Genomic DNA, 26,933 nt, shown 5'->3' on the forward strand with positions numbered 1-26,933 from the left:
TTACCAGCACATGCATTCTACCGATTCTCCTTAAAAATTTCTTACCTGTGTCCCTGTACTCATTGTATTCAATCAACACTTTTTGGTGAGTTTGTAGCCATTTGGCTAGATAGCTTGAAATACACATTATTTATAGTTCAGAGGGAGAAGAACAGAAATTTGTGCTTTAGGGACCCACAATGAGTTATGTGATTCATTCCCCACCTGTGAGAAAACAGACATCTACTCAAAACCATCTTGAAAAAATGATTGTTGAGCCTATTTTATAAGTTTTTGAGACAGTTTCTCATTCTCTATTTGTAGTTTGTCCCAATGCTGAGTCATCTTATTTTCCCTCTTAAATAGCTAACAGAACTCTCTTAATGCAATTTAGACTTATTTCCTCCGCTTGTGAAACAGGGTATGTCCAAAAATGACTTGAAAGTATGCTTCTCATCTGTCAGGCACAGTAGAAATGATTTGCTACTTTGTAAGCTTTATAGCAGGCTAGCACTAAAAATATCTACCAACCACACAGGATAAAACATGGTACAGAAAGAGTTCTCCACATCCATGAATGTATAGAGATAAAAGAGAAGTACACTTCAGTGCACCAAAGTAACACTGTCTTGTAAAGAAGAATCCAAGTGCATTATTTCAGGGTCAGGGGATGGATTACACTCAAACACTATAATGAAAATTGTGTGGTCTTCTTTGGTGAGACAGTATGCTCCTTGGAGATCACAGAATAAAACTGAAAATACTGCCAGAGATATGAATACTTCCTCAGTACAGTTTTCAATGAGACTTTCCATCACCCATCTTCTTTGGAGTAGTAGTCTTGTTACTCATACTTGGTAGACATGCTCTAGCCTTGAGGTCATACTGGCTGTTCTCTCCTCCTAAGATGCTCTTCCTCAGATATCTGCCTGGCTCACATCTCACATCCTTCAAGGATTTTTCCCATTGTCACCTTCTCTGCAAGGCCTATTGGATCATCCTACTAAAAATTAAAACCTATGCTCCTCATAATCCCCTGCACTCCCAATGCCCATCACAATGTTTTTCTTTTCTCTTCCACAGTACTGACCACCTTCTAATTTACTACATAATTTACCATTTATTATTATTTTTTCTATCAATTAGAACATAAGCTCCACGAAGAAAGAATTTGGGTTTTTTTTTTAATTCACTAATGTATCCCAAGAATCTAGACAGTGCCTGCCTGTATTAAGCCTTCAGTAAACATTAGTGGAGTAAAATTTTTACATGTCAGTTCACAAATAAAATCATAGGGAATAATTCCATCACACACACAGACACACACACATACACACAATATTAATATTGCCCAAAACAGTTAGTGAGCCTTAACCTGAAAAATAAAAGAACCAATGGAAAAATTTTAATTGCAAAGCTGGCAAGTTTACTTCATAAGAAAAGGAATAGGAATCTAAGTCTATTAAATATTTGCAGTCTTATCAGTTCCCTCATTATTCAAAGATAGGAAAATGAAAAGAGAAATCAAAAATCTCCAGTTCTAGTGAAACCATGCTGCAGAGAACAGGAGCTATAAAAAGGCATGATTGATGGTTCCAACATACTAAAATACCCCACGGCACAAGGGCCAGAAGGTGCAGAGAAAAGTGTAGCTTTTTCTCTCATTGAGTGAAATGTGAGAACTAAAACAGACCCAATGGCAGAGTCAACAAAGAACTTAAAGTGTTCGAAGCCCACCTACTACATATCTCAGCTCAGGAATGGGTCTGAAAGCCTCCATTCCAACAAAAGGGGAACAGACCTGGCACCTGTCAGGACTGTGACAACCACAGGACAAAAAGGATGCCCCACTCAACAACCAGGGCAGGCTCTGGTCACCACAACACCAGCCACATCCACAGTCAAAGGGGTAACTGCCAACACACACAGAAGAAATTTGTGGCAACCATCCATACTAAAGACAGACCTCGTGACAAAATTATTAGGGGTGCACAGTCTACATAGGAATTCATCCTCTTAAAAAAAAAAACCCTTCAAGACCACAGTGGATAACTGATACTCCATAATCCATAGTGCCAGAGAGATAGTAGTAAAATGAAGAAGCACAGGAACTACTCCCAGTTAAGAGAATAAGAGAAATCCACTGAAAGAATGATCAATTAAATAAACCTCAATAGTCTACTAGATCATGACTTCAAAAAGGGAGGGATCAAAGCACTGAAGGAACTAAAAGAGACTATGAATACAGACAGAGAATATTTAAAAAGGAAATTGAAACTATAAAGAGGAATCAATTAAAAACAGAAAACTCAACAGCAGACATAAGAGCTGAGCTAAAGGCAATCAAAAGCATACTAGACAATGCAGAGGAATGAATCAGTGACTTAGAATACAGGATAACAGAAGTCACCCAATCAGAACAGCAGACAGAAAAGCAAATAAAAACCAAACAAAGCAATATAAGGAACCTATGAAATAATATAAAGCATGCCAACCTATGCATAATAGGGGTCCCAGAAGGAAAAAGAGCAAAGGGGACTGAAAAGGTATTTGAAGAAATCATGACTGAAAACTACCCAAACCTACAGAAGAAATTAGATATCCAAGTACAGGAAGCACAGAGGGACCCCAGCAAGAAGAACAGGCTGCAACCTAGGATCCTTTATCCAGCAAGGCTATCCTTCAGAATAGAAGGAGAGAGAAAGAATTTCACAGATAAGCAAAAACTAAAAGAATTCAGTAATACTAAACTTACGCTAAAAAAATATTGAAAGCTCTACTCTAAATAGAAAAGAAGCAGGGTGCTACAGAAAGGAGAAAACCATAATTGGAAATGTGATAACTACAAAGAGTTGCAAAGAATAAACATGAAGATGTAAAAGAGGACATCAAAATCATTAAAGGCAGGAAAGGGGAGCAGGAAAATATAGTTTTTTTCTCTTTTTTTCGTTCTATGTGGGATGTGTTTGAGCTTATATGACTACCAGTTTAAAGCAAACAGATACAGTAATGGGTTAATGTACTTGAAAAACAGGGTAACCACAAGTCAAAGACATACAATAGAGTCACAAAACCCAAAAAGAATCCAAGATAATACAAAAGAAAATAATCAAACCACAAAAAGAAAAAGAAAGGAACAAAGAGGAGATACCAAATCAGCTGGAAAACTAAGTTCAAAATGGCAATAAACACACATCTATCAATAATTACCATAAATGTCAATGGGCTAAATGTTTCAATCAAAAGCCAAAGAGTGGCAGACTGGACAATAAAACAAGAACCTACAATATGCTGCATACAAGAGACCCACTGTAGGGAGAAGGACAAATGCAGATTGAAAGTGAGAGGATGGGTGGAAAAAGACATTTCATGCAAATGAAAATGACAAGAAAGCAGAAGTAGTAATACTGATTTCAGACAAAATGGACTTTAAAACAAAGGCCATAAAGAAAGATAAAGAAGGACACTATATAATGATTAAAGGATAAATACAAGATAAGGATATTACACTCGTTAATGTATATGTACCCAATATAGGAGCACCTAAATACGTAAAGCAAATAGTAACAGACATAAAGGGAGAAACTGATGGGAACACAATCATAGTAGGAGATCTTAATTGTTAACATCACTGGGCAGATCTTCCAGACAGATAATCAATAAGGCAATGAAGAAACTAAATGACACAATAGAACAGTTGGACTTGGTCATTACATCCCCCTAAAATAGGATATACATTCTTTTCAAGTGCACAGGGAACATTCTCTAGGATAGATCATGTACTCAGGCATAAAAGAAGCCTCAACAAATTTAAGAGGATAGAAATTATTTCAAGCATCTTTTCTGACTACAATGCCATGAAACTAGAAATCAACCACAGAAAAACAAAGGAGAAAAAAACGACAGCATGGAGATTAAACAACATGCTACTAAAAAACCAACAGGTCAATGAAGAAATCAAAGAAGAAATTAAAAAAATACTTTGAGACAAATGGCAATGAAAACACAACCACACAAAATCTATGGGATGTAGCAAAAGCAGTTCTAAGAAGGAAGTTCATAGAGATACAGGCCTTCCTCAAGAAAGAACAATCTCAAATAAACAACCTAACCTATCCCTTAAAAGAATTAGAAAAAGAAGACCAAACAAAACCAAAAGTCAGCAGAAGGAAGGAAATAATAAGATCAGGGAGGAAATAAAATAGAGATTTAAAAAAAACAGTAGAAAAAGTCAATCAAACCAAGAGCTAGTTTTTGAAAGAATAAACAAAATTGACAAATCTCTGGCCAGATTCACCAAGAAGAAAAGAGAAAAAACACAAATAAACAAAATAAGAAAGGAAAACAGAGAAATTACAACCACTACCACAGAAATACAAAATAGCACAAGAGAATACCATGAACAACTATACGGCAATAAATTGGACAACTTAGAAGAAATGGACAAGTTTCTAGAAACATGCAATCCACCAAGCCTGAATCAAGAAGAAATAAATCATTTGAACAGACCAATCACTACAAGTGAAATAGAATCAGAAAAAAAAAAAAAAAAACAAAACCCTGCAAACAGAAGTCTAGGACAGATGGCTTCATTGGAGAATTCTACCAAACATACAAAGAAGAACTCATACCAGTCCTTCTCAAACTCTTCCAAAAGATTGAAAAGGAGGGAGTACTCCTAAACTCATTCTATGAAGCCACCATCACTCTGATACCAAAACCAGACAAAGATACTACCAAAAAAGAAAATTACAGACCAAAATCACTGATGAACATAGATGTAAAAATTCTCAACAAAATATTAGCAAACAGAATCCAACACCACGTAAAAAAGATCATACACCATGAACACTTTCTGCAGTGAGCATATGATGCCAAAAGAAAAGCATATGGGCTTCTTCTAACCCAATTATTTCCTGAGAAAGAGAAATAACACAAACAATTAAATTTGGAATAACAGATTTTGGAAAGATTGTTGAAAACTGTTGGAAATTCCAGAACACATGGTTGATTGATTAAGTGCTAAAATATTTATTAAATATAGGAATCCACTGCAAGAAAATGGAAATTCTTCCATTGGGCTGAAGGCACTGTCTAATGCTGGCCAAGTCATCGCGACAGGAAGGTGAGCAAAGGAACTTAAACGATCACAACTAGTTTAGCTTGGGACCAAAACCAGAAGAATGATAAAAAGTGGAAAGCCAAAAAAGAAAGAGAAAAAGAGAGATTTGAGAATGACTAAAATTTATTAACAGCTATATTAAAAACCACTGATTGTACAATTTAAAAGGGTGAATTTTATAGTACATGAATTGTATTTCAATAAAGCTGTTGTTTAAAAAGCTATATTAAGAATCAGGGTTGTGGTCATAAATATATTTCAAATGCAAAGTCTTCAAAGAAGAGGAATGGTCTTTGTTATACGAACTGCTGCCTTCTATAAAATTTGGGAAGCACTTTCTTCCTCAACTCTCAGTTCCCTTAGATTTTTTGCCTTTTGAAGTTGTTCAGATAAAACATGTTTTTAAAAAAGAAAATAAAACAGCTACTAAAATAGAACATCCTATCCTCTAATAAAGTTAAAAATGTAGATTTCAACACTCAGTCTGGTTTGGGAACTATGAGTCCAACCTTTTATCTCGCTGTCCATTAATCTCTTCGTGTTATGCCCTCCCTTCCTTTCTTCACTTCCTAGCTGGGAGCAGCTCTAGAGGATACAGACTACTGAAGTCTCAGCTAATGCAGAGATGCTTCCCACACCAAAACAATGGAGCTGCATTGTTACTCATTTAATTTCAAGAAAACAAGTCCCTTCTGATGTCTGAACCAATATTATTATGTTGGGGAGAGGGAGGGAGGAATAAGATTAACTTTGTTGAATTCCTAGAAAAAACACAGTGAGACCAAAGCTGGAACTCACAATTAGCACCACAGTCCAAACTGTTCTAGTCTCCTGAAAGGTCTGATGCAAATCACAGCTCTTGTGAAAACAGAGAAATCTAGTTATCTGTGTACACAAGAAACTGGGCACTAGTTTTATACCAAGAAATGATCACGATGGGAGCTGAAAAAGAGAGAGAGAGAGAGCTAGCATGAACTGAGCTTCTACTATATGCCGAATGCTCAGCTACAAGCTTTATGAATATTATCTCTTTAAATTTCACAACATATGAGTTGGTTGCTATTCTATTCCTATTTTACTCGTGAAAACACTCAGGATTAGAGAAGTTAAGTGGCAAAGGTAGGCAATGAATCCATGCAGTCTAATTTAGACTGAAACCACTCTAATTTCAAGTCCTCTAATTCTTAATCACTATCTTATAATACTTTCTTAGAAGAAAACTTTGTCAGGGAATAGCTTTACTAAAAATTAAGACTTATTCTAAAACTAGAGTAGATTCTTCACTAGTACAGTACTATACAAACACACAAAGAATCACAAAGAAAAGAATATTGATGACAACCAAAGAAATTTTTCAAACCTATTACAACGAAGGATACCATGAGAATGAAGAGATAAACCACAAAAATTGTTTAAAGTATTTGAAACAGAGATAACCAATAATAGGAAAGAGTCCACAACATAGTTAAAACAACCATAAATCAGTAAGAAAAAGACATTTGAGAAATGGGGAAAGTATCTCATCAGACCATTCAAAGGAAGGAATATAGACCCCTAAAGGTGCTCTACCTCCTTAGTCATCAGAGAAATGGAAATTAAAGTAATTAGACACTATTTCAGACCCATAATATTGCTAGAAATTTAAAAGTCTTATGATTCCAAGTGAGGATAAAGATGGGGATGCACAGAAACTCTCATGTACTGCTGTTGGACTGTAAATTGGTATATCATGGTGTGATTTAGCAATATCTGAAGTGGAGAAGGTACAAACCCTAAGAATCAACAGTTTCACTTCTAAATATAAACCCTACAGAAACACATGCACCTGTGTGTATCCGTGACATACACCGCAAAAAATCAGAAACAATCTATAAATGCCATTAATGGGAGAATAAACAAATAAATGAGGGTGGGCTTATAAGATGGAAAGCCAGACAGCAATAAAAGGGATGAATTCATTTTACCTGGATCAACATAAGAGATTGAAAATCAATGTTGAGAAGTGGCAAAGGGATGTACGTAAATGAGAGTCAACACATGCATCTAAAAATCACACAAAACAGTAATATATACTGTTTATGGATGAATGTTTACAGAGTAAAAGTACAAAGGCAAGGATTAAAAACTTTGTTGCAGGAAAAGATGCCCACTAGTTGCAAGATCATTTCCTCTGGAAAGGAACAGGGAATGGAAGGGCAGGAGAGCATAGAGCTACATTAAATACGTTTATTTCTTTAGGAAAAAATACTAAATTTTGTCAATGCTGGGTGGTGAGTACAAGAGTGTCCATCACATTATTCTATCTGCCTTTTTTTGTATGTTTAAATTATTTCAAAACATAAGCTTCTTAAAATTAAAAAAAGGAAGAAAAGTTGTCTTGAAATTTTCACACCACACGCACCTTCACGTGCTTGATTTCACTGATGCCGCAACAGCTCAGGGATGAGTAGCCCAGCTGCAGAGCTGTCTCTAATACTGTTGCCAGAAAAACTACAAGAAACAAAAATGAATAGCTGGAAGCTGCCAGGAGGCACACGACTCAGTCTTTTAAAACCTTCACCAGAGCTGCTTCACACGTACTAGGCTAGTTTATAAAACTGTGGGTCAGGGGTAAGGGGGTAGGGAGGGATAAACTGGGAGTTTGGGATTTGCAGACACTGACTACTATATATAAAATAGATAAACAATAAGGTCCTACTGTACAGCACAGGGAACTATATTTAACACCTTGCAATAGCCTATAATGAAAAAGAATATGTATATATATATGTATAACTGAATCACTATGCTGTACACCAGAAATTAACACAACTCTGTAAATTGATTATACTTTAATTTTTAAAATTTTAAAAAATTAAATAAATAAATAATTATGGGTCAGATCCTGACCCATTAGAGGGCTCTGAAATCACACTAAGTGCACCATGGACAGATTTTTTTTTAGAAAATGACAGAAATGAGTAGAATGAAAAGCATCCACTGCATGTATCAGGGTAAGTACTGTTTCATGACACATTTGTTTTGATCTTTGGGGTGTGTGTGTGTGTGTTTTCAGTTGTTCATACAAAAACTTTAACACAAATGTTCATAGGAGCATTATCCATAATTTGGAAAAAGTAGAAACAATCCAAATCTCCATCAAAATGAATGGATAAATAATGGAGTATTATTCATCAATAAAAAGGACTGAAGTAAAAATGCATGCTACACCATGGATGAACCTCGAAAACATTATGCTAAGCAAAAGAAGCCAGTCACGGAAGACCACATAGATTATGATTCCACTGATATGGAACGCCTAAAACAGGCAAAGCTATGAAAACAGAAAGCAGACTGGTGGTAGCCCAGGGCCGGAGGTGGGGATAGACAGCAGGAGAGAGTTTGGAATGTGTGTGAGGTTTCTTTCTGAGGTGATGAAAATGTTTAAAATTGACTATAAAGAGCCTTGCACAACTGTTTAAATACACTAATAAACTTTGAACTGTATACCACTGTTAAATGAGTAAAGTCTATGGTATACAAATTATATTTCAGTAAATGTCTTATAAATATCTTTAACATATGAATTATTTGGTTCCTGAGATTATACTAGATTAGCTGAAGTCATGAAAACTATTAAAGAATGAATTTCTGTGGGCCAGCTCCTTGATTTTAACATTTTAATGTGGGGGGGGGGCCCTTCCCTAACACAAGCGCTCACTTTCTTTTCTGATCATAAACCTACTGTCATATCAATCCCTTCATTCTCACTAAGATATTAGTGCTTGAAACAGCTCAGAGTGTCATCTCTCCCTAAAGTCTCTACTTATACCAAAGTGACTGTTCTCTAGTGGTGTCTTTTCTGATTTAAATCAAATGTGCAGATCTTTTAGACCATGGAGATTCCATGGAGTAATAGTGCTGTAAGGGTAATATCTACTGTCTAAGAAATAAAGTAAATAACTTATATTAATTTGTTAGTCCATCACAGGGAGGTAAAGATCGGGGGAAAATAAAAATAAAACAAAATATTAGACAAGAAAGTATTGGGGGCTTAGTTACAGGGAGGAAAAAAAAAAAAGCTGTTGTGCTTGGTTCAAAAAAAAAATCAAAAATGCAAGAACAAATATCAAGGAAACTCCTTGGCTGAATATGTCATATGAGTTGAGAACCATCAAAAACAGTGTATGTCACTATCCCAGAAGACAGACATCATTGTCTTCAAGAAAATGCAGCTCTAGGCAGCAAACGGCAGTCTGATGAGTAAAGTCACACACAAAGGTTAAATAGCTTGGATTTATTTTTGTGGGAAGAGATGGGGCTATAAACTGACATGAATGATTTTGTCACAGTGATTAAGGCAGCCGGGAGCCCGCAAGGCGGCTTTATGGGGTCCAACAGCAGAATGCCAGTCACCGTTCGAGTTCCACCACTTTTCCTGTTGTTTTCTCCTTAACATCCTGCCCTGCTTTTCCTAATAAAAGCTGCCTCACATCTGAAGGAAGAGGGACAGCGACTGGTGTTCAGGTGCCCACAGTAATGGGATCCTCACAGCACTTGGGCATTAGACAGGGCGGCTCTGCTGGGCCGGCAAGAATGCACGTGGGGGAAGAGGAAGAAAGAGGTCAGGGATAAGACAGAAATGTGGAAGGAGGCCCATGCTCCGCTCAAAACCATCCCAACAAACAATTTTAACAATCCAGAGGCAAGAAATACTGTGATTTGTGGAAATACATCAGCAGTACATAAAATCAGTAACATGAATGGTCACAGAACTTTCTCTCTGCATCTGTGACATGGAAAATTGAAACAAAGGCAGACCATACATATTTGCTGAGGAACAACTGTGCCTCAGGTACAGTGTCAATGTGACACTGATGAATACGTGGTGAATATGAATGACAAAGTTCCAGCCCAGCAGTAGAGTCCATCTCTTGGGGACATCTTCTGTTATCAGTGCTCTGATACCCCTGTACCAACACACACGTAAGTAGGAACAATTTTATGCCAAGCCTCTGAGGCAAGTTTAACTTAACATCTACCTGGAAAACTGCCTTGTCATTCTTTAATGCTGAGTCTGAATCCTGCAGCCATTTGGCAATGGGTCACCCTGGAAGACTGAGAAGTGACACGTTCAGCAAGTGTGGAGTGCGGACTGAGCACAGAACTTTGAGTTTAAATCCAGGGGACGAAGAGCAGCGACAATAAGGAGAATCATTTTAGGAAGGTGATTATTCCAGCAGCAAAGAGCAGAAGTGACACTGTAAACCACATCAAAAGAAGGGGATTGAATGAGGGACACTTTAAGGGGAGCAAAAAAAACAAACAAACAGAAAAAAGAAAAACCACATAAAAAACAGGTTTAAAGGTACGTAGTGGAGTGGGAGGCTGGTTGAACTGTAACACATTTTGCAAATCCCAAAATAAGTCAGTCCGACAACGGGCAGCGGGGATGGTTCCCAACACTGAATATAAATAACCTTTCAGAGACTTGTTCTTACTTTAGTTGCTAAGAGAAAAAGAGGCACTTGACAGAAAGAGAGTAGGACAAAAATAAAAAATAAACCAAGGACCACAGGGAAAGTGAACAGAGTGAGGCTCTGTTCACGGGAAAGTGACAAATCGGAACAGGCAATAGGAACACAACAGCACCTTCCCTGAGAGATGAGGAAAGAAAGAGATGAGAGAAAAGAAAAGAAATAATCGACCAGGGAAAATCTGACATAACACCCAGGGTCTGGGAGCTCTCTGAGTCACGGCATCAATGACGTCATCTAGTCAACATCTTGTTGAGCGCTTGCTGTGTACAAGGCTCTGAGCTCAAAGCAGGGAAGAAATAAAAATGGAGTTGAGGATGCATGCCTTCACGCCATGTTTTTCCCTACAATTAAATTTAAGTAATTCCTCTCCCTTCACTATGACGACTGCGAACTTCATGATTTCATATGCAGGACACTTAAGAAATGTCCCCATCAACTCATTCATCAATGATCTCAGGTAGATTTCATATAAAGTTGGTTAAGTTATGAATAAATAGTACTTTCCCTTCATTAATTATGAAAGAACATTGTCTATGCAAAATCATTGAGAACTATAAAGACACTGTACTAAACTTACCTCAGAAATTAAATGAGAATTCACAGTATCTCAGCACCAATATTTTTCCCCCTTTTTTCATCCTGGAGGATAGTGAGAACCAACAAACGTTGCTACAAGCCATCGTTTGAAAGAGCCTCATCTCCAGTCCCTCACCCAGTCAGAAATGGCTCCACTTTTGGTGACAGCAGTGAATACAATTTGAATTTTGTCCACCTCCTTATCAATCAGTATCTGTCCAAGTTTTAAGGTACTTGTATGAGGAAATAAGTTTGGGGGGAAGAAAAGCAATGTACTATTTATAGCTAAACCAGCTGTATAAGAACAATTCTGTGGTCCTGAATCAAAAGTTCCATCATCTTCCATGATGTTTAAGTTTCTATCAAAGTCAATAAAACTCCTCCTTGATTATTTAACACAATGGTGAATTTGCAGATGCATCTATAAAAATTTTTCCCATTGTTCTTATGAAACACTTTCCTAAAGTTTTCTTAGAAAGCACATCAAATTACTCCTAACTATTGCTAAACTGCAAGTAATACCAAACTCGCCTTGACAATAACCCACTATTTATAGCAAATGGAGACTGACACCAAAATTATCCATCTCAATAAGAACAAATTTTCTAAACTCCTACTTTTCGATTATTAACATACATTTAGTTAACGCATTCCACGTGCCATGTGAAATAAGCCCATTGCTCATTTTGCACAAACTAAGTGTGATTTTTCAGAGCATCAACTGTCGCATAAGTTAGGAAATCAATCTTTAAGAGAGCCTCACCTCCTGACCCAGGAGATGCACAGTGACTACAGTCCGAACTCTACAATGGGGAGAAGGGTGGGCCCCTTAAAGCCCCTCCCACTAGCCTGCAGAGCTTTGGAAAAGACCAACAAAGATTAAGATGGAGGAGGAGGAAGGAAGACTAAGGAATAAAGAAGAATAAGAATAGGAAGAAGGAAGATGAGAAGAGGAGGGGGAGGAAGATGAGGAGGAGGAAGAACAGAAGGAGAAGAGAAGGAGGAGGAGGAAGGGGAGGAGGAGGATAGGGAAAGAGCAGGAGGAGGAGAAAACGGTTCCTCCCTCTGAACCAAACACTTAAAGCTCATGGAGGGATGAAAACAATCCCAGAGGCCATCAGAGTAAGTCCTGCTAAAAATCCCAAGGCTCTCTTTAAAAACATTAAGACCTAGATCAAGAGTGGAGCCAACTACTAAAACCTCAAGAAGCTGAGATTAAAAACTCAGAGAGTACCTCAGATTGTTTCAGGTCACTCTCTCTAGTTGAGCCAGAAGGATACTGGACTGAGCTGGCACAGCGGACCCACGATCTTCTCTCCAGAACTGATTTTTGTATTTCCCTGAGCCTCACCTTCCCCTCCTCTTGTACCCATAGCCTGTTCCTGCCCTGTTCTGATGAGTCAAGATTGTTTTCTGCCAACTGCTCCTACTCTAGCCTACCCTGGGTTATTGCTACCCTGCATGACCTTGACTGCCATAGATCCAGAGCCAGGTTCCAAGCCAGACGCCAAAGACATAAAAAATCCACTAGAAATTCCTGGACACCAGGTCTGCGAAGCAGCAGCTCTCTCTGCAGCATCTTGCTATATAATCTGAAGAAAGAGAAACCACTGAAAGAAAACCTTGAGCTGTGACCCAGGAGGAGCAAATGGTGTATATCAGCCAGACCTCGACACCCTGACCTCACTAGTGGAGGAAGGGAAGGCAATTTCTCCCAAACAAGCCTGCTTAAAAGGCAAAGTGGAAAAATATATATATATGTAAATAAGAACAGAAATTGACCAACTAGAGGGAAAGGCTAGAGATATGAATCTCTGCCAAGTAGAATTAAGTGGTTGAAGAAAACTGTGAAACGGTTCTACTGCCTTGGGTAAAAATTTTAAAACAACTTGCAAAATATAAGCTCTGGAGGCCAAGCTTTGGAAAATACCATTGATTTCCCATCTTCAAAGTTAGCTAAAGTTCTTTACTCGGGACAAAATAAAAATATGCAACAAAATGGCAACTATTGCTAAGTGCTAAAATCCCAATACAAAATTAATTTTTAAAAAGAAGAAAAATGTGGATTTACCCTTGCTGATGAGTATGAGTCTGAAAAAACTCCTCAACAGAGACAACAAACAGATTGGGGGCAGAGTGGAAAGAAGAGGGGGGAGAGATTAAGTTCCTTACTCCTCTTTTTAGCTAGAACTGCTGATATTTCTGGGTCACGGTACAACATTGTTTATTTTCCAAATCAAGTTATATAAAATAGTCTGCTCTAGGGAAAACAGATTTCTGTCTTAAAAGCTACTCAAAAGGTAAAATCAGAAGTAAAGGACACTTAGAAGTATACAATCAGTTTTTCTACACGATATATTTATATTTTTTAAAACATAGCACACTGAATTCAATTTATGTGTCAAATCATTGTAATCATCAAAGGGACTGTACATTCAATATCTGAAAAGACAAACTATTCATGTATTTATTAATCTGGAACCCTATCTTGTTCCAAAAAGGATTTCAGGTTGTTTTATGTGGATAATTACAAGATAAGATAAAAATTTTAAGTAGATGAGGAACCTGGGGGAGAGGGAAAACTCATTAATTCAAAACCTATTTATTAAGCACTGACTCTGCACCAGCCACTGCTCTAGCTAGCGGAGACGTGTGGTGAACTAACGGACAAGATCACTGTTCTCATGTTGTTTATAGTCTAGCGATGGCATACTGAAAAAAAGACAACAAACAGGTCCATTGGTAAAAGGAAAGTCAAGTGCTAGGAAGGAAAAAAGAGTAAGGGTGATAAGGAGGATAGGGGAACAGGACAACTTTAGAAAAGGAGACAGAGGACATGTCTTAAGATCACATGTTTTAAGCCTGGATATTTACGTGAATCTAACTTTAACATGCACCTAAAAATGTGCACAGATATGATTTCCCAGACTGACAAATTATCATGTCCAGAGAGATTTTAGGTGACTCTTGGGTGGAAATGAGGATGGGGAGAAGGTACATGATAATGAGATAGGAATGAAGCTACCACAAAATCTGGGAAAGCTGGGACTTTCTCTTAGGAGGAGGGCACAATTAGCCTCTAAACTTCTGGCACCCAAGTCAAGGAAGGAAACACAGTTACATTACAAATCTCTTCTCTTGGTCCTGTTGAGACACCATGCATAATGTCTCCAAGACTTCAATGAGTACTGTAACTGGTTTCTCAGGAATATATCTTACAATGTCCTTCAACTTACCTTTAGAAAAATCCTGCACGAAAAGGTCAGGGGAGTGACTGAGAAAATCAATCCCAACTCATACCAAACTCCCTCATGACTGACTTAAATCCAAGAGATTTAAGGGAAAAATACCTTAAATCTTGAGAATATATGGAGCTCCTCGACCCTGGGTGCAAATTAGAATCCACCGGAGAGATTTAAAAAATATCCCCACCCCAGAATCTCTGGAGGTGAGGCCAGTACACTATGGAGGAATGGATGATGATTTTCTATAAATAGTTCCTTTAAAGTGAATTTCTGGCAGATTAAACTCCACCAAGTACTCAGAATAAAGATATTCTCTGCTGCCATTTAGATGCAGACTCAAGATATCTCTACATGGTTAAAAGAATATCTGAGCTAGAAGTAGAAATTATACCCATTTCTACTTTCTACATAGAAATGAAGGTATATACCAAGTGCTAAACATGACATCAGTTCACCCCTGAAAGAAGTTAATGAGAGAGGAGACATGGGCAGGGCCAAGAGTTTTAAAGAAATGGTAGGTTTGTTCCAACACACAGATGAATGGGTGACCACATTAAAATAAATAGCAAAGATTACAAAAGGGTTATTGTATGTGGATCTCTAACATTTTCCTTGAGAATTCTTATTCTAATTCTACTACTTATTAGTTGTATGACCTTGGGCTGGTTAACTAGCTTCCTTAAGCTTCATTTTCCTCATCCATAAAATGGGTATTACAATAATACCTACCGCAGAGTGACAGCTAGTGCATGTAAATAACTCAGCACAGTGCCTAACACATGATAAATATTCAGGAAATATTCATTGTTATTTTTCAACACTTTCCCTTAATATTTGCTTCCTAACGATTTTATTACCAAAGTAAACACATCCAGCTAGATGTTCACAGAAGTTATCATTTTGGTTAATCTCTTTTATGTAAATCCTTTCACATTCTTGACTCTGGAGCTACTTGTCTATGAAGACACAAAATATATTTTGTATCTTCATTTGGAAAAGATATGTGACTACTGATTTCTGTTCAGCATTGAATGTTCCCGTTTTATGAAGCTTAAACCACAAATGAGCATATACAATTTTGGTGTTGACTTACTGGATACTAAAATCTTTGATTTCCAAAGAAAGATTATAACAATCCACATACACATCCAGTTCCAAAACAAAACACACATCCTGCAAGAGGTGTTTTCCACCTTTTAAATGTTAATTATCTTTATATAATCCATTCTCACTCTCAAGACAGTAGAAATGAAGCATTCCTATTGTGTTCTGCAAGTTTCTTCACGACTATAGAACTTTTAAAAGTATTTTCAAGGGCTGCAAGAAATATATAGTTCCTATGGGACAGATGTAAGAAATCTTTGATCCCAGTGCCACAGAATGATATCTAAGGAAATGTTGATGGCCTTCTGCCTTAAGGCCAGTTTAGCATACTGCTTAAACATACAGCTGGAGGGGAGTGAGGCTGAAGTGCCTGGGGCCAAATGCTCTCTCAGCTGCCTACCAGCTTTGCAATTTTGCAGCTGATAAGTATTACCTGTCACATGATTCTTGTGGACTTGCAATGAGCTCATGTATCAGGAACCCAGAAAACTGTTCAGCACATGAAAAGTAACCATATAAGCTACCATTTATTAAATATTTTAATATATACCATAACATGACAACATTATTATAAGTATCTCTCTTTTCTTGATTTCTCTTTCCTTCCTCCTTCTCACCATTCTCCTCGAGATCTATCTCTTCCTCTTCTTGTACTCTCTTCCACTCTTTTCCATAACATCCTTTATCCCTTTGCAGCTTATCCATAATCCCTAATGATAAATGTGGCACTGTCTGAGCCCCATTGGAGCTATAGAGTACTATTAACACTACATGACAAGAAAGCAGGCCTTCCTCCGTGTACTTTCAGAAGGGGATCTAATCACTAAAAATGATAGAACACTTGGCATTCTTTCAAATAAGAGAAAGCAAATAAAACTAAGGACAATTTTTATCAACTCATAAGCTCTTAGTGTCATTCACAGTTTTCCGTGTGTTGCTGTAAAGAAGCAATGCAAGATGAGGTTCTTTTGCACACAGTAAAATCATGATGAAGAATTTCAAAGACACCCAAAAATATATACAAATTGGGATCTCCCAGACTAAAAACAATACTTAAGGAAAATTCCTACAATTCTAAATTTCATTTTCTTTCAGCTATTTAATTATAAGAGGTTAGTAGGAGAATAAAAACGTACTGGGAAATGCCTCCTTCCTATTTCTAGCATCAGCAGAACAAAATTTTGATGGGTGGCAAAAGTTGATCAATATTGAGCTACTTGGGTTTAACAAATGCACATTAAGAAAAAAAAAAGATGTTTGTGCTATCCTTGCTAAATATTTCTAAAGCTGTAACTCCTAGGAGTCCTTTTCCGCCCAGGAAGCAGTACTGCAGACGATTTACAGTCAAGCTGACTCAGTGCTCCCAAGTGAAACAACCCAATTTTAAGTACAGCTCAGCCACACTCAGGCAGATGTATAAATACCCTCATAAAAATGGAGCACAGCTACCTACCACTTGCCATCCTGTGACCACTCTGAATTTTCCCCAATCATTACAGATTATCAAAACTCTAATAAATGGTAGACTCATGTTCTTGGCACTTGGCTGACCACTTGAGAAACTGCAACACCTTCCAGGCAATGAGATAAAAAAAAAAAAATAAGTAGCCTGTCTATTCGCTGACAACAAAGACTTCTAAGAAAATGAAGTTCTGCTATTTGTAGAGAAACAATCACGGGCTGCAAAACAAGGTACTGAAAATGTGTGGGGTAACCACACATCATAATCAACCACCAAATAACCTAATTTTGATGCCACAGTAAATCTATCATGCTTGGCTAGCAAAAAGGGAGTAGCCATCAAGGTGCTTCTCCTTAAAAATAGCAATTACATGATCATCAGTATGAAACCATCAGTAGGACTTGGTAGGTGATATCTTGCCCATGGGGGTATCCGGTTAAAAATATGTTTTATCCTATTGTCTGCAAACATACAATTTTTTAGCACATTTTCAAGTCAGAAGAAAGACTGAATATTTTGAATATTCTAGTTCTGAGTGCTATTTTACAAGACCAAAATGACTTCAGACTAGGTAGACAATCTTCAGGATAGCAAGGTTACCCATAATCAAATATCACTTCTTTGACTACCATTTCTAGGACTTTAGGACACAATAAGCCTTCAGTTTGGGCCAATCATCCAACTCAGGATGAAAATAAAGTATGCATTCAAGTAATTGGCCATATAGTAAAGAAATCTTTTACCATATGGACTCATAGCAACAGAATTATTATTTCATATCAATCAAATTGCCAGTATTTCCACAGGACTAGAATGAAAATTTTTTCCCAAAAATAAAAGTGCTATTCCATTTAGTGATGAAAACTGAAATAATAACACATTAAAAGTAAAATTATTTGTTTTATACCATCACAGTTCTTATGAGCTTTCTGAAACATCAGGGAATATATTACTGGTTTCCTCACTCTAGGTTAATGACTCGATCTTACCAGGTGAGAAGTAATTCTTGAATTAGGTTAGATGACCTATTAGGTTTCTTCCATCTCTAGGACCGTTAGATTCCACTTAGTTACATAAACTCGAGTAATTTGTAACTTACTTCTGGGACTGTGTTAAATTCGGGTAACTAGGGCACCATTTTGCATTAATGTGATGTCATACAATTTCTAAATAGTACTTAAGCAACATGAGGGAGTTAATGTTATTTAACAAAAACTCACATAGTGCTTACAGTATACCCAGAGCTGTTTTAAGTGCTTTTAAAATATTAACTCACTTATAGTATGTAACTAAGTATACTTAGTAACTAAGTTCTTGTGAAGCTTAATGAGTAGGTGAATTGGCATTTAGCAATGAATTCAAGTGAACAACTACATTCACTCAGCCTTTGAAATTAACGTTATTCATGTCTAACAATTAGGGTTATCCCGCAATAACACGAATCTGGTCAGTAACTTTCCTTATGGAGATTCTTAAATGGCCTTCGGGACAAGTCCAAATTTCTCAGCACATCATGAAGGTGCTGCAGCTTCTATATTCTGCTTTCCATGCTTTGTCTCATCTGTCCCTTTAGTCCTATTTGCAGTTAACAAAAATGTGTCCTGACTCCCACATGCCCATGTTCCTGCTGCCCCTTCAGTTTGATATGCCCGTCCCTTTAATGTGGCCTATTCCTACTTACCCTCAAAACATAGCTCATTCAGCACCTCCCTCTGACACACTCATTGTGTGCTCATCTGGATTAAGTACCACGTCTTTTCTGCTTCCCCAGCTCTCTGTGATCACCTTCAGAAAATCACACAGAAGGGAAAGTATCCATTCATCGATCTTCCTACTTGTCTGAAAAGTCCTTCAAGGGTAGAACTGAGTCTTCTATTGCTAAATCCCCAGGGCCTTGTACAAAAATTGGTACACAGTATGAACTCAAGTAAGTAAATGCCTTTTAAATAAACAAAACAACAAATAAATATACATGTTTTTGTGAGCTGATAGAAAAGCATCCTCATTGTATTTCTGAAGTAGAAAGGAAGTTGCTGGAACTATTTCTTGGTAGCTAAGATGCCATAAATTATATCTACTTAATCGTCAAAGAAATAACAAGGCCCATACAGAATTAACTTATGTTTTTAGGTTCAATGACAGCTCCCATTGGAGTGCCAAAATGCAGGACCACTCCTTAGTTTCCTAACTGCAGCAAAAGTTGGCCTATGGCAACTACGTCTTTACAACTGCAGTTGCCACATTCAGTCTAAGTAGCCAGTGACCTCTAACAGTAGTTAAGGAGCTTGGTAAATGGCAGTGGCTCCCAGGTGATCCAGACACCAACCAGATGCACTACATGTACCTTACCGTGGGCCAGGCACTCAGATAACTGCTTGGAATAACTACTTTGATGACAAGACAGTGTCTTCACTTTCATTTCTGACTGGAATTAATCTATTCATGCTGTTTTACTTACCTCCCACCCATCCATTCACACCTCACCAAAAGCCAGAGTCATTCTTCTCAATTGTAAGGTTTACTGCTGTGGGCAGCAGAGGCTGCACAAGCCCAGAGCATCTTCTGCCCCAAGGGGAGAGGCTTAGGAACCAAAACACCGCAGAAGTAGTGCTCCAAAATGGGGACAAAAAGGAGGACCAGCCTGTTGTCCAAGAGTGGTGGTCTTTCACTAATTCAGAGGGCAGAGGGTACCTAAGTACATGACCAGCAAAGGGCAGAGACTCCATGACTTTCCAGGTTCAATCCTGCAGTTTTCTCTTCCTGCATTTCTACCTTCTCCTGGCTCCCTTCCTCTCTGAGAAAGTCTTTGTGATTTTTTTAAAGCACTGTTTACATCAGCAAAAATTTGGACTGTGAGAGACTCTACAGGATGACAGACTCCATGTCTTCAATGAATAAATTGCATGGAAAAAAACAAGGAAATGATTGGGGGAGGGAGGAAACCATGCATTAAAAAGACTTAAAAAACAAAAAATTAAACTAACTGCAGTCCATAGACATTATTTGTGTCATGGATCAAAGTCATATATATATTATATTTATGTATATATTTATTTACTATGTTTATATTATGTTAAATATGTATTTAATATATTTGTACATTTAATATTTAATATATATTAGCTATGGAAATATCATGATTATATTTTCTTAAAATTCTTATTTTTTATAGGTACATAGTGAATTTTTTTATGAATGAAATGATTTGCTTCAAAATAATACAGAAAGGGAAAGAAAATATGTAGTCTGTAGATAAAACAAAATTGGTTAAGGGTTGCAAATTGCTGAAGCTGGGAGGTCATTATAATATTCTCCCTACATTTGTGTGCTTGAGATTTTTTATAATCAAAAGTTGTAAATGAATGTGAGAATATTCCTCCACAGAAATATTCTAATTTATTGAAAAGTAAGACCGGTGTCCTATGCTTCTTCAGTTTTACTTTGGAAACAAGTCAAAATGGAAAAGGTATTTACGAACCATTAATTCAAATAAGTAAATAAAATTCAAATAAAAAAATAGGTATTTACCAAACATTAACTCAAATGATAGAATCCATCATTAAAGCCTGGCATATTAGATTTTCTACTACAATAATCTAACTGATGGATATTACTATAGCCCTTTAAATTAATCTCCATCTTATATTAAAATTTTAACAGAACTAAGTACTTGGCTACAAATACAGATTTAAGTTGTATTTTTCTATTTGTACTTATTCTTACACTTACAAATAAATTACTATGCCTATCACATCATCAAAAAATATCTTAAAGTATTAAGAATATATTTATACATGTGAAAATGATCAGCCTGCCTTTGCTTCAGTGAAGTGTACAAAATTTTCAACTACATGAACAAGTTCTATCTTAATATGTACTTACAGGTGGGTGAACTGGTTGCTGGGATGATGTATGTAAATACCAAAAAATGCTTACAGAGCCCCCAAATATTTACTTAAACTAACCAGGAAATTCCAAATAATTTTCAGGCATACCAGTGGATGTGTGATTTTGATCTAAATATGGGTAAATGGTAGTTAGATATATTTAAACATAATTTATAAATGCCCCCAAACAACGTGGCCCTCATACCAAAAGGACTGCTACCAATGAATTAAGACGGGAGGGGGGCGCCTCTTCTGGAGGTGAACAGGTACATCTGTAATGTCCACAAAGTGAGTGAGCCTAGAACCTTGCAGTTCAGCTTAATTTTTAGTTTAGTTAGGGACGTCTAGGCTTGTTTTTCCAATTTTCCTACAGTACCAGTCTTGGCTTAAATCACATAAAGTCTTCTCTTTGAGATTTAAAACAACAACAACCACAACAACAATAATGATGATGCAAATCCTGCCAAAACACTATATTCCTTCTTCCCACGCAGGGCTTTTGCTCGGCAGAGAGAGGGTCTCCGCCCCTTTGCTTGGGTTGCCGCACAGCTGGAGGCATCCCGCACAAACTCCTCTGGAGCAAAGTCCCCAGCCTGTGACTATTTTGGCATTTTGTCCAACACTTCCCCACCCCACCTCCTTCCTTTTTTTTGCACAGGGAGCGCCATGCATGACTCGCATTAGAATTTCGCTCGTTTCACTGAAGACATTACATCTCCAGGGCAACGGAGAGCAAACGTGGGGTCGGGGTGGGCCGGGCCGCGCGGAGGACCAGCCCCCAGACCACACCTCTCACCTGCCCGCCGCCGGGGTCGCCCCGCACACGCGTGTCGAGCTCGTCGTGCCCACTTTCGTCTTCACCGCCGGAGCGGTAGATGAGCCGGAGTGGAACGATGCTCTGGCGCTCCAGGAAGCGGTTTTCGTTCCTCCTCTCCATCTCCGTCAACGAGGCGTCTCCTTCGGGCAGGAAGGGGACAAGGAGGGATTTGGGGAGAAAAGGCGAAAATAATTACCCTGACCCACCCTCGTCCATCCTGCGGTCCGATATCTCCCCTATGAAGATTCCACTTCCCCCTCCGTCTTGGACCCCATTTGGGAAGGACGCAAAGACACCAGACGGAGAGCCTTGGACCAGTTCATCTGAGAACAGCCAGGATCGGGGCCCAGAAGCAGAGCACCCTTCTCCTATCCTTCGCATTCCTCTTTCACTTCAGAAGAAAAATAGGCATTTGACCTAAAGCGTCTAATGCATCTGCGCGCCCCTCACACTGGATTTTTGCTTCACTTCTCACCACCCTTCTAAATAAAAAAATCTCCCCGCGCACTCAGGAAATGGAGATGCCCCTTTACAATGCGCTTGAGGGCTGCAACGATGCCCGGGAAATGGTACGTCCCGAAGCCACAGAGGGCGGCGAACTTACCTGGCCGCCCGCAGCGCGTCAGGGGACAGGTCCCCAGAGCGCACAGCAGCACGAAGGGCACGGACACAACCGCCGCCGCCGCCTGCATGGTGCTGCCTGTCAGCCGGCCTCGCCCGAAACGCTCAGTTCCTCATGCCCGGGCAGCCGGGTCCGGATCCGGCGCCCGGGGCCCCCGGCTCGCCTGGGCCGCCCCCTCCCAGCCCTAGCCGGTGCTGCGGCGGCCGCGGCGCTGCAGCCTCCACCGCGGCGCTACCTCAGTGCTGCATTGTGCTCCGCGGGCGCTTCCGCTGGCGGGGGGAGCGAGCGAGTGCTGCATTGGGCGGTTGGCTATAGCTAAGTGGTTTTTAGCGCCTCCCACCTCATCTCCTGGCAGAAGCTCCGGCGGGCGACGAGCGCTCTGCGGGGAACAAGCGCCTGGCGCACTCGCCCCCTGCGCGCGGGCAGGGGCGCGCGCACGGGAGTCAGCTGGGAAATGTAGTTCTCTCCCCGCGCCCCGCTCGTCTCCACCGCAGCGCGGACTGTCGAGACCTCGTGACCACTGGGTCCTCTACCTCCTGGAGACGGGAGGGAGGAGGAGGGCAGAAAAAAGAAAGGTCATCGCTGGCAGGACTCCTGGCACCGAAGATGCTCGAATGAACCGCTGCGGGAGCTGGGATTCAGCCATTGGATCCCTGAAATCATGTTTCCCGCAAATTTAAAAATTACTTAAATTATTATCAGGCAATCAAACCTTCAAGAGTACATGGTAAGTAAATCATTCAGCAAATATTGATTGAGGACCTACTATGAGTCCGGGGGTTGACTAAGAGGAGGGGATACAGCGGTAAAGGACATGGTACAAGAGGCACCTGCTGTCAGATACACCGAGTAAACACCGTTTTGTACACTACAGTGTGAAAAGTGCCCTGGTGATCTCTTGTACGGTTTCCAAACTTGAGTCAGTTTTTTCCACCCAGAAACCGCTGCCTGAAGAAAAGTCGTGTCCCTGGAAGAAGGACCCTGCAGCACATGTCAAAGACACATGGTAATGATTCCCAAGTCCTTCCTCAAAGGGGCTTACCTCTATTTACTTGAGTACTTGTGTACTGCGGAAAAAGATAAGAGTACTCAAATATTTGGTGGATGCAGGGTCTGAATTGATATTGGTGCCTGGGACCCAAAGCACCTATTATAATGGGGGCATGTGGCAACCAGTTAATAAATGGAGTCCTGACAAAGGTTTGGCTCACAGTGGGCCAAAAATGTCATTTGCTTAGCCTCGGAATATTTTAGTAGAAGAGAAGTATTTAGTACTTCATAAAATCATTCACACTGTGTCCCTGGCCTATAGGATAAAAATCATTATAGTGTGAAAAACAAGAAAGAAAAAGAAAGAAGAGGGAGGGAGGGAGAAAGAGAGAGAGAGAATGAAAGAGAGAGACAGAAAGGGAGAAAGAAAAAGAAAAAAGGGAGGGAGGGAGAGAGAAAGGAAGAAAAGGAAAAAAAGAAGACCAAATAAGTAGGAATCTCTGAAACTGCCTCATCTTTCAGCCAAATAATAAATCAAAAAAAAAAAATCTAAACTTGGGTTGCTGGAGGTGGTGGAGGAAGTTAGAGCCCCTGTTAAGTAACTAAAATATGGCTGATTCCCATCATACTCTTATGGGTCATAAAGATTGACAGCAGACTCCGACCAACTGCACTAAGTAGTAGGCTCAATTGCAGCTGAAGTGCCAAATGTGGTATCTTTACCACTGCAAATGAGAACATAGTCCCAGGTACAGGGTAGGCAGACATTGATTGGGTAGATGGATAATTTCCATCCCTGTTAGGAAAAAAAAAGGTCAGACAGTTTATTATATTCACAGGGAAAAGGTTACAGAATACATTTGTAGTTTCACCCCAGGGCTATTTAAACTTTCTTGTCCTTTGTCATACTGTAATTTGAAAGGATGCCACACAACATCACATTAATCCATTACAGCAGTGATAACATGTTTATTGGACCATATGAGCAAGAAGTTGCTAGCACATTGGAAACTCTGATAAGACACATGCTGTCTAGAGGGTGAGATACCCTAAGATTATTCAGGGACCTTGTCACATCAGTAACATTTTTTGAGTTCCAGTGGTCAGGGGCAAGCCAGGACATGCCATCCAAAGTGAAGGACAAATTTTTGCATCCTGAACTTCCCAAGCATGAAAAAGGAAGCATAATACTTAGGTGGCCTCTTCTGGTCCTGAAGCAGTATATCTCAAGCGGGAATACTGCGTCCTCACAGGGGCATGAAAGACTGCCAGCTGTGAGCAGGAAAAACTCTGCAGTTGTATAACCAGGCATGTTCAAAGGTCCTAGAGACATCACTGGAGTTTACGGCAAGCCCCACTAGGAAATCACAACCGAGGCCCTGGGGATTTTAGAGTAAGGCCATGACGACTTCTGTGAAGAATTATATACTTTTTGATAAGTGAAAACAGACTGTTGTATGAGATGACGATGTATGAGAGATTAAAGCACCCGACAATAGGGCAAAATCCTCAGGTGGTTACAACTGCCAATCATGAGCTGGTGTTTAATCAGACCTGTCAAGACATAACTTGGAACAAGTGCGGCAGTAATCCATGGTAAAATGGAACTGGTCCATCCAGGGTTGAGCAAAAGCAGGACCAGAGGGCTCAAGGAAATTCCATGAGTAGGCAGCCCAGAACCCCACGTCATCCATCACTGTTGCATCAGTTCCTCTTCCCAGGTCACCCCTACAGGTCCATCCCTTAAGTCTAGATGAAAAAGGAGAAAAATCTCAAACTTGGTTCATGGACTAGTTACTTGTGTGGGTACGAGCTGAATATAGATGGCAACAGCGAGACAGCTCCACTCAGGGTTGGCATTGAAAGCCAGTCACAAGGGAAAAATCTTCCCAATGGGCAGAGCTGCAAGTGGTATAGCTGGTCATCCCCTTTGTGTGGAAAGAGAAGTGGCCTGAATTTAGATATACATGAACTCAGGCGCAGTGAAAAAAGATTTGACTAGCTGTTAAGGGACAGGTGAAGAAAAAGATTGGAAGATTGAATATAAAGGATAGAGGCATATGGCATATGGGAGTGGGCATGAAGCGTGAATATCTTTATATCACATGTTAATCCACCCTAATGCGGGCAAAATGGGTACATGAGGAAAAGGGCTATGGTGACAGGGATGAAAGCTATGTATGGGCTCAATAGTATCGGCTCCTAGTCTCTAAAGTTTATCTAGTGTTTCTGCCATTGCCAAATGTTCAGCCTGCCAGAAACAGAGACCAACACTAAGCTCCTCATATGGCACAGCCTCTCGAGGAGACCAACCAGGCACTTCATGGCAAGTTGACTATGCTAGGCACAGTAACAGACGTACTCCAGGTTAAAAGTCGCTCTTTCCTGCTCACACCATCACTTTTTGAGAATTTTGATGCATGATTTCACATTGTACCAGGGGACTGACTTTACAGCAAAGGTGTGGGAGTGAGCCCATGATCAGGTGATCCACGGGTCTTAACACGTACTGAATCACCCAAAAGCAGCCTGAAAGAGCATCAGAAAGGCCTGTTGAAGGCATAGCTATAGCATCAACTTGAAGGTGTGGAGGTGGTATTTTTGAGGATGGGGTATCACCTTCTAGGATGCAGTATACACTTTGAGTTCAAAATGTTTATATGGTGCTATGTCTGATAAAATAATACATAGGTCTGGGAACCAACAGATGGAAGCAGGAGTGGCCCGACTTGCAATTAATTTCTCTTTTGACCCTCTTGGAATTTGTGCTTCCCATCTGAGTGTACATTGTATAACACTATTTTTGCTATTAGGAGAGATTAAAAAGTCAAAAATCAAAGTTTTCTTCAACTTCTACAGAAGCTGCCTTCTTGATTTTACTAAATCTGATAATTTAACAAAGTTCACCTATTCCTAATAATCATTTGCCATTTAGCTTGAGGTCTGAAGTCAGCAAAATTGCTGACAACTGAACTTACAGAACAAAAGCTAAATGCAATTTACTGTACACTTAAGCACAATCAAGTAAAATTAAGTAATATATAGGGACTTTGATACTTTTAACTTATTTTCTCATTAAGGAATTGTGACATCCTTCAGTAGATATGGCTTTGTATATCTATGTCTCGGTCTGGTTCTTGGTTTCTTATTGTTCAAGTCTCATTTATTTTGGTCACATGCTATTCTTCCGGTGTTCAAAATTCATGTATCTTTTTCTTGCTTGAGTAATGCATTTTGCTAATAAATTATTTTTGCAACTTTAACTGCCCAGAGCTCTAGAATTTTTTTTGAGGGGGGAGGCTAGGATTTTAAGGAGGCTACTTCCCTCTAGTACTGCCTGCAAAATTGATGCTAATTAATGGCCTTTGTTTGCAAGAGCCTAAATTCTGCTTTTTAACCTTAGTTATGCAGAATTATTAGCCTGCACAGACAAAAAGGTGGGCATAATACTGCTTCTTTATGCAGAAAGGGTAACTTCTTGTTTTTAAGTGGTACTAATATGGATACCATACTACTTTTTGTGTAATACCATTAAACATTTCTTATAAATAGTGCAGTTAAAAGGCTAAACAGCCCTCTCATTTGATCTAATTGTCATTGTCCCACGCCA

General features: G+C 39.2%; 1 protein-coding gene across 6 annotated transcripts in view; it reads right to left on the minus strand.

Annotated features, from left to right (window-relative positions):
• ADAM22 (ADAM metallopeptidase domain 22) overlaps positions 1-26,719 on the minus strand; it is a 209,682-nt gene extending 182,963 nt beyond the window's left edge. The window contains exons 1-2 of one of the 6 annotated variants that reach the window (XM_074367518.1): positions 22,316-26,719; positions 21,691-21,851 (exon numbers count right to left, since the gene is read on the minus strand). In XM_074367518.1, the coding sequence (XP_074223619.1) occupies positions 21,691-21,851; positions 22,316-22,403 (249 nt within the window). In that variant the 5' untranslated portion in view covers positions 22,404-26,719. The remainder of the gene's footprint in view (positions 1-21,690; positions 21,852-22,315) is intronic. The other 5 variants (XM_074367519.1, XM_074367520.1, XM_074367521.1 and 2 more) reach the window with 5 other exon arrangements.
• Positions 26,720-26,933: the final 214 nt, after the last annotated feature.

The sequence above is a fragment of the Camelus bactrianus genome, chromosome 7 (assembly GCF_048773025.1).
Source record: "Camelus bactrianus isolate YW-2024 breed Bactrian camel chromosome 7, ASM4877302v1, whole genome shotgun sequence".
In the NCBI taxonomy this organism is placed as follows: Eukaryota; Metazoa; Chordata; class Mammalia; order Artiodactyla; family Camelidae; genus Camelus; species Camelus bactrianus.